This window comes from Prinia subflava, chromosome 4, assembly GCF_021018805.1.
Source record: "Prinia subflava isolate CZ2003 ecotype Zambia chromosome 4, Cam_Psub_1.2, whole genome shotgun sequence".
In the NCBI taxonomy this organism is placed as follows: Eukaryota; Metazoa; Chordata; class Aves; order Passeriformes; family Cisticolidae; genus Prinia; species Prinia subflava.
In genome coordinates, this window is record NC_086250.1 from 43664116 (window position 1) to 43673238 (window position 9123).

General features: G+C 40.7%; 1 protein-coding gene across 2 annotated transcripts in view; it reads left to right on the forward strand.

Moving 5' to 3' along the window:
* The window catches only part of SCAF11 (SR-related CTD associated factor 11), a 51507-nt gene extending 44430 nt beyond the window's left edge, over window positions 1-7077 (forward strand). For both annotated transcript variants that reach the window (XM_063396587.1, XM_063396589.1), the window contains exons 12-15: window positions 326-669; window positions 3091-3309; window positions 3753-3872; window positions 4238-7077. In XM_063396587.1, coding sequence (XP_063252657.1) covers window positions 326-669; window positions 3091-3309; window positions 3753-3872; window positions 4238-4366 — 812 coding nt within the window. In that variant the 3' untranslated portion in view covers window positions 4367-7077. The remainder of the gene's footprint in view (window positions 1-325; window positions 670-3090; window positions 3310-3752; window positions 3873-4237) is intronic.
* Window positions 7078-9123: the final 2046 nt, after the last annotated feature.

Genomic DNA, 9123 nt, shown 5'->3' on the forward strand with positions numbered 1-9123 from the left:
TATGTTGTCTTCCTGCTCTTTGGTGAAAAATTGCAGTTTCATTGTGATGAAATAATTATTGGCTGTGTTATGGGAACAAACAGAGAAAACAAATTCAAAACACAGGCTTTCATAATAACCTAGACTTTTTAAACTTGGAAGCTATCATTTGATTTCATGGCATGTATGGTGGTGAATACTGTGCAATATCTTGAAAATACTCAGATTATAGAAAGCTTTTTGATAATCCATCTTTAATTAAGAGTTTAGACATCTGTCTTCCCTTTTGCTTTATGAAATACAGAATTCTTCTTCTTGATATACTGTCTGCTTTTTGTTTTGGCAGATCCAAACCTCAAAGACCAAGGCAACCAGCAAAGTGATGGTTCTCAGTTACCAATAAATATGATGCAGCAACAAATGAATGTAATGCCACAAGTGAATGCACAGCACCAACCTATGAATATCTTCCCATATCCAGTGGGTGTCCATCCTCCCTTGATGAATATGCAACAAAATCCTTTCAGCATCCACCCTCCAATGCCCATGCATCTCCCCACCGGAGTGCCTCTCATACAGGTAGCTGCTCCCACAAATATTTCTCAGGGATTACCTCCGCCTCCACCTCCACCCCCACCATCTCAACAAGTCAACTACATTGCTTCACAGCAAGATGGAAAACAATTGCAGGTATGCTTTATCAGAAGCCATGGCAAGAACAGTGGTGAATTAATTCTTTATCTTGAATACCATAAATCTATACTTGCAGTTTCTTTCTCTCTTGCCCGTTTTCTTCCACCCCCCACCAAATTTGAAGTGGAAGCATCCATGAGCATGTGGGTTGTTCATGAGACTGCAGCTTTTAAATAATAACAACGTAAAACATCGTAACTGGGTTTCAGTGGTAATGAACACTGGCAAATTTCATCAGTGTTGTCCATTATCCTTTTTATCTTAGAAGTGACCTGCTTCCAAATCTAAATTTTCTCATTCCAAACCTGATTTTTAAGCATTTTAGGAAATGCTTGAATACCCTTTCAGCAGCATGTAGGAAGTGATCTGAACTTCTGTGTTGTAGTTCTCATCCCATGGAGGTCTATCAGCAGAGGAAAATTGCCAAGTACTGCATGGCACCCATTTGTTCCACACTTCCATTCTCCAGCTGTCACCATCTCAGTGGCTTTCCCCCACACACATTTTTTATTCTGTTTAATCTTTTGAGCCTTTTTATTAATAATTTCTGAGGCCTCTTTAGTGTTTTTTACTTCTCCCTTCTTACCTGATTCTCCTGGTTTTGCATGCCCTGTTTGAGATCTAACTCCCATGTTATTTCTCCAGTTTCAAAAGGACTCTACCATGCTTAGGGCAGGTCAGACCATCTTTTCATGGCTCTATAGATATCTTTAAAACAACTCTTGTGTATGTGAGCTCCTCACATACACAAGAGCTCCTCACATACACATATTATGAGCTTTTACATCAAGGAAAGGAATATGAACAACTTGGAGGAGAACCCATGGCCCCGCAAGAAGATGTAAAGCTGCATTTATGATAAGTAAAGGGTTCTTCAGGAGTTGACTGTGGTTTGTGCTTTTCTTTTGCTGCTGCCTGTTCTAACCTAAACTACTTTCCCCTACATTCCAGGTTGAAAAAGTGAACAAATGATTTCTAACCCTCTGTTTTCATGTATTATCTCTAAAGATCTGAAGTGAACTGCTAAATGGCCTGCATTGTTCTCACTTTTCACTGCTGTCATCTGTTCATATGCATTAACTTAGAACAAGGAGAGTTGAGTGCTGTGGGAAATACTGAGTGGGGTTACAGGCTATATGAAATAACTTAATACACTGCAAAGTAAACCAGCTGGTACTGCTGGAACTAAAATCCTGGTAGACTGCTTGTTGATTTAATTAATGCCTCCTGTCTGAATTCAAATATTTCCACAATTGGAAATCCAGTACATTTAACCTCCAAAAATGTAAGAAGTCAGAACATAGGCTTCAGACCTCTGGAATGAGTATCTAAAGCAGCAATAAATTTGTTTCTGTAAAGATTGTGTATTGCTGCAAAACGCAGTTACCTGCTCTTACCTGCTTTTGTGGACTGGTGTCTCTGAACCTGAATGCTCTTGCAGCTGCTGCTGCTTTTCCTTTGAGCTTTCATTCAACAACCCCTCAGTGAGAGCACAGTAGAAATGACTGAGTACTGCAGGACACCACCTGTCCTTCCTGTTGAAAGGGAAGTGAAGAGAGCACACTGGTGAGCATTAGTACACTGACTATAACAGCTCCATTTCTCTGATCCTTTCCAGAGAGCTCAGATTCCTGTTTCATTATTTTCCATCTAGATAAATGCAGATGTGTAAAGAGTAATTGTGATGACCTGCCAAAAAGCAGTGTTTAGTGTAGCCTGCCAGAAACATGTCAGGAGGATGTTCTGGGCTTTTGCTAAAAATGGCCTCTAGCTGAAGTCTGAGAGCTACTTAATTTCTCAGTTCCAAAGTATGTACAGTGCCTTTTGGTGATGTTTGGAAATGGCCAGAAATGGTTTTTCCTGAAAAACAGATCCTGGTACTTCAGCCAGCGTTCTATCTCTTGCCTGTGTATTTATATTTGCAAGTTCAAGCTGATAGCAAACATGAAAATAAATGCTTTCAAAGCAGCATCATTATGGTGCAGGAATGCAGTTGTGGCTTTAGGCATCTTTTGCATGTATTTGTAGGTGCTGATTTTTTTTTAGAAAATGTTTACTTATCACAGCCCTGTTTTGTAAATCAGATTGATTCTGCAGCCATAAACTTCCTTCCCCCTGTACTAACACCCCTCCATGCCTGTTTGCAGGGTATTTTATTACTGGGATCAGAGCTAGAAAATGGCAGCCACTGTGGTGACATGGAAGATGGTTTACTTCTCAAGCTTTTCTTTTTGTTTTTCTCTTTGAGTAGATCTAATGTAATGTGTGTACCTTCCATAATAATGGGCAGTGTGGAAATCAGGTAATGAACCAAAGCATGCAGCATTTGTGCTTGTTCTAGAGCAGCTGAGGCTCCTAGAAAGGCACATTGCAGTATAGCAGAATGATGTATTAACTACTGATAACTTTTTAAAACAGGGTATTCCAAATGCTTCTCATGTAAGTAACAGCATGAGTGCTCCAGCTTTGCCTGCTCCAGCAGCAGTCATGGGAAACGTGGGAACAGTTCAGGGACCAAATTCGGGTAATGCGTCGTCATCAGGTCACATGAAGAGCTCTAATGCAGCTGTAAAACTGGGAGAAAACAAAGCAAGTGTAACAGTGGAAGCCAGTGCAGATAGCTCCAAGAAGGACCAGGCAAGTTCAAAGTTCAGCATATATTTATAGAGACACTGTTTATATGTTTACATTAAAACATATACATTTTAATTTTTATAGAAATGCATTTTGATATACTAAAAAAAGCAAGTTATGACAATAACCCTTTAGTGTAACATACTCCATACCATCATGTATGTAATATTTTTGTAGCAGCCATAGGACACAGATTTGCCTCTGACTCTTTTTAATGTAGTCTTCTTTAAAGCAGCACTATTATGAATATTACTTGAATTGCTGTGGGAAAACGTTGTGTTCTTAGCAGAGCACAGGCAGCTCCCATGGGAGCTGAAATGTGTGAGTGTGTGTGGGGGGTGGTTTTCTCATCTTCTGTAGCAACCTTTTTCCTGTAAAGTTTAACTTGTGATTGATAAAGTTACATAGGCAGTGAAATACAATGCTCAAGTTTGTTTTCTCTTCAGAAATTGTTAATTCAAGAAAAAGCAGCACAAGAGGTCAAGCTCGCGATTAAACCTTTCTACCAAAACAAAGATATCACTAAGGAGGAATACAAAGAAATTGTGCGGAAAGCTGTAGATAAAGTAAGCTGCTGCAGCAATCCAAGCTGCACACATTTCTCCTGGGACAAGCTTTGGGGGCTGGGTCTCTTGTTTTTGTGGGAATGGCTTATAGCTGCTGGAAAGGGGGGAGAGGTAGAGGCAAAAATACCTTTCTTCTTTCTCCATCCACAAGAGCTTTCTTTGGCTTCTCAGAATAGAACCTGGCTATTGTGTGGAAGAGTTGAATTCAGAAGTGTTTGGGCAGCAATCAAAAAGTATTAGGGGTTTTAAAATATGTTTTGCTTGGGATGGAAGAAACAGAAGTGTCAGGAAATAAATGAATGATGTGGGACTGTGGCAAATCAATGGAAATGTTTGAAACATTTTTGTTCTTTAAACTGTTGCAGGTTTGTCATAGCAAGAGTGGAGAAGTTAATTCTGCAAAAGTGGCAAATCTAGTGAAAGCGTATGTAGACAAATACAAGCATTCACGGAAGAAAAATCTTGAAGAGGCAGTCTCCTGTGAAAGGAAATAGAATGTTTTCATTTTTTAGTTTTATTCTATCTGCAAAGTGCAATTTCAATGTGAAGAGTTAACTGAAAATTGTACATGACAGTGATTTGAATTTGGTTTTGATAAAATTATTTTTCAAGGTAGTGTATAATGTTTTGTTCTAAAGAAATATAGATCTGCAGGGCAACTTCTTTATGCCTTTTTAAAAACAGATTTCTAAAGAATAAAGGTGTAAAGGAGAATCATTAGGAATGTACGATTGTGTGGATACTTAGATGTACAGCATTTTGACTTGAATAAGAGAGTGCATTAACTTAGAAATGGAGTACATTGGGTTTGGAACAGGTATGTACAGTACATGTGATCAGTCAGATTAAAGTAATTTTTTTCTTTTGATTGCTCCCTAATTATAGCAAAGATTAAATAATTAATTGCCTTGACAAGTATTTCTAGTGTTAACTGGACAGGCTGAATGCAGGGATCACAATGTGTGTATATTAAAAAAGCACAGAGTTGTCTGAACACAACTGTTTAGATTTCAGAAAGAAAAGTCATAAACAGTAAAACATGGTGCCCAAAAGCATTGGGTGCTGCACAGCTCTTGTAACACCAAATAAAAATTATGCTGCTTGGTATTGTTTGTGATGTTCTTCGGTTTGTTTCAAGATAGTGGGATAACTTGAATAATTTTTACGTGTTGAAAGCCCTCAATCACCACACACTGATAACCTCAGTTCAGGCTGTGGCCTTAGGCTAGCTGGAAATTAGTGTACAAAATCTAGATGTTCAGAAACAGAAAAGTTTCTTCTTCAAGTAAAATCAAAAAAGCTGGAATTTACTGTTAGGTTCCCAGTTGACCAGAGACTCCCAGTTGTGCCAATCTCAGCTGCATCATACTCTTCTCCATTAATTGGAGACTGTGGTATGAATCACCAGACTGCTGTGGTGAGCCAAATGTCTTCCTGCTTCCCTGAGCACCACAGAGAGGTTGTTGGAGGTACCACAAGCATTCTAAAAACAGCTGCGGGTCACTGAGTGTGCCTGGGGAAAGCTTACACCTCAGGTAAAACCAGTTCTACCGAGGCAGCAGCAGCGAGGGTTGCTGGAATAGTGAGATCACCATGGGCTCCTTGGCGAAAGAACAGCTGGAGATCCTTCTCAAAGCAGCCTTGCTCGGATTCGTTCCTTGCTCTTACACAGTGCTATTAAAATCTTGCCACTAACCTCCAGCCCTGTTGTGCCATAGCAGCCTTTGGTGTTGGCTCCAGCCCAAAGCCTCCTGGCCCGGAAGCAGGAATAAAACATTTTAACAGAAAGTATCCGTTGAGTTTTCTGAGAAATTCTCTCTTTGTAGCCAGTAGTTCCCAAATTACCTGGGTTTGGCAGAAAACAGTCTCACCCTCTAAGTAACTTTTACAGAGGCTTGAGGATGACATAAGGGATATCCACCCCTGTGTACACACGTGGTGTATGTAGAGAGAGATGTAAAAACGTGATGTTTGTTGATTGCTTGGTTTTAACTATAACTTTCTGCAGACTTAATGAAGCATTTGATTGTCTATATTTATTTTTGTGTGCCTAAATACAAATGCTATGTAAATTAGAAACAAATAATACATTTTCTACAGTCAAGTCAGGTTTTAGTCTTTTCAATATACTCAGTTTTACACTTATGATAGCAATTTGTAAGATCTCTCTAACTATTTTAAGCTAAAATTGGTTAGCACTTTTTGAATAATGTAGCAAATTGCTATGTGTATCCTGGTTTATCACGCCATGCGTACTTTATTACATTTTCCTTCTCTGGATTTTTGGATTTTAATTACTTTTTATATCTTTTTCTAGTCTATACAGTTGAGCCTTGCTATGAAGCTCATTTCAGGAGCCAGATAAGTCTTTCAAGGGTTCTTTTTCCTCTTTTGGAAGAGAGGTGGAAATTGGGGAAGGTGGGAAGAAACAAGGGAGGATTTGAACTGGGAGAAGGGAGGGGTCCTTAGATTTTTCTTTTGCAGCTCCTGGGTGGAAGAGAAGCTGTCACTGGCTGCCACGTTGTTGGGGCAGTGACTATAGTGATGCTCCACTGTATGTCAATACCTAATGAAAAATAGCAGATAGAGTAGCATGTGATCAGTAACTTTATTTTTTACAATTAAATACTTCTGAATTTATCAGAAAATACGCAGTTTGTTACAATTTCTATGTTGAATTAAAGAAATGCATTGCCTTAATCTGTAGACTCTGCTCCTGTTTCTCCTGAAAAGCAGCAAGGCCTCTGCTGGTGCGGCTGCCTGACAAGGGGAGTTCGGCAGCCTCGGAATCCTGGTTGTGTTGCAGTAGGATGAAAGATGTACTTCCATTTATTGAAACACCTTCTACTGAAAAGCCCCAACGTGCCCCAGCACTGGGGGCAGAGGGGGGAGCTGGGCCCCCTTGTGCCTCCAGGGTAGTGGTGATTCCTTCAAGCCAGACCGCCTTGTGGGAAACAATTACAAGAGTTGTACCTTCTGTGAACTTATGCAAATCAAAAGGGTTTTCCTTGCACCCCTTCCCCTTTCTCACTGTGCATGCTGCTTGAATGTCTCATCCTAAAGATATACCGTACGAGCACAGTGGCTGGCCAAAGTCCACAGTACTGTGTATGTAGCCTGGAGTGCTGTCTACTGAAAAAAACCTCTAAAGTTTAGTTTTGTGTAGTGTTTAACAGTTTCTAATAAATTTTTTTTCTCAGCTGGCTGTGTTTGGTTTTAAATGACTCTGGCTGGAGTGGTGTGGTGTGGAAAGCAAGGTCGCTCCTGTTCCTTCAGTGCACACGCGTTTATCTTGTCCTGTGTTGTCTGGGCACCCCCTCCTTTAGATCTCATTTGTTTTTAGTCTTCAGTCTTTACCCTGCCTTGCCACTCTGCAGGCGCTCCAAGCTAGGAAAAACAAATACAGGTGCAAAGAGTCCATTCACCCTGGGGCTTGCAAAACATGGAGGGGTTCAGGGTGCCAGTGGACTACGGCTGCGGGAAGCAAACAGGGCAGGAGTCAAACCCCGGGGCGTGCCTGCACAGCACTGACCAAAGCAGGGAGCAGCTTCACCCAAATACCCTCGGGGATTTGAGTGCAGGGGGGCTGACCTGCCTTGGGAACAAAATTGCAGGCAGCCCTTTGCTTCCAAGAGTTACCTCCACCGTACCCTCATGAGGTAGCTCCACTGGTAAGGGTGTGGTGAGTTACAGCTAGGGAGCTATGTGGGCAACATTTGTCCTTATTACTACACCTTACAATATTCACATTGATCAATAGTTGATAATTAGTGGAGATGACAGTACAGATAAAGTATATCACCAATTTCAGTAATTAAAGAGTGCTAATTAGATGCATGTTTCAAAATAATGGAGTGCCTATGAAATTTTTTTTTCTTAAGTTGCTAATCACTAAGTTAGTAAGAAAACCACTAAGAGCACAAGTACTTGTATAGGAGATGAAGCTCTGGAAAAGCACAGGCTGGGATCTGGAACTTGACTCTTCCAGTATCACTGACAACTCTCAAACTCACCCACCAACAGTGAAGCTCGACCTGATCTTCATTGTCTTCCACTGTGCAATAAGTACAGGAGCTGACAGCAATAAAATCAATGTCCATTACCCCTGATAAACATTCAAACCCAAAGTTTAATCCAACACAAATTACTGCGGCAGCCAAACACCAGAAATTCTGGCAGCAGGTTGTCAGATAATTAGTCCTGAAATTTTAAAAAAAATTAAAACCCACTGAGTTTATCATGAGCATCGATCAAGAATAGCCAAGCATTTCTTGATCGTTTGGTGCAGTAAGCAATCATGATGATAGAAATACCTCATGGAAGTCAGGGTTCACTGTACATTCCAGAGCCTTTTACAAAAATTCAGGGGTTTTGAGGACTAGGAGTTTAGCTTATGCGTGGTCTTCTGTCAAGCCCTAAGCCTGGAATTGCAGGGCTTTTCCTGGAGGACTATTGAAACAAATATTTCTGATAACAATAGAGCAATACTTGGTACTGGGGAATACAACACACACCCCGTACCGTGCAGGCACCGTGGTTATGTGGGTTGGGCTGAGGGATTCCATTTTTGATGTGCCGTGGGTCAGCTATAAGTTTAGTTGCGGGTCAGTTGCCTAAAACTTCACAGGAGCCCACTAAGGCCAGCAGGAAAACTGGAATGAGGGTGCAAGCCCCTCTCCCAGAGATTGTTTCACACCTTGTGATTCACCCTGTAACTCTGCTGTAAACAATAAAAACACAGTGTTCTGCCCAAAGGTCAGGAAAAACAGACATTGGTGTAAAAGAAAAATTCACTGTTTGCCACAACAGCAACTTTCCTGTGGACATGCAGGTTCAAATGCCCCTGAGAACAAAACCTACACATGTGGTCAGATTGCAGGAAATCCATCTTAGACCAGCTGTCCAACAGCCACCTAACATCACAGCATGAGATACTTTACCATGGGTCATCTTCAGGAGATTCCTATACTCCAATATTGCATTTCTATTCACCTGCAGTAAATCAGCTTTTTCAAAGGTATGGGCTCAGATTGCTCTCTGGTTATCTTACCACAGACAGGGGGAAGCCAAGACCCAAGTGACAACTGTGATACAAACAGGTGAAAAACAGCAGGATAAAACCAAGATGGCTTTGAAGCAGTGGTAATTTAAGAAGATATTGCCATCTCACCACAAACAGGTGCTAACTTTACTCATTACAATCAGCCTTGAATTGTCTGCCACTTGAAAATGATTCATGAATTCAAACTCT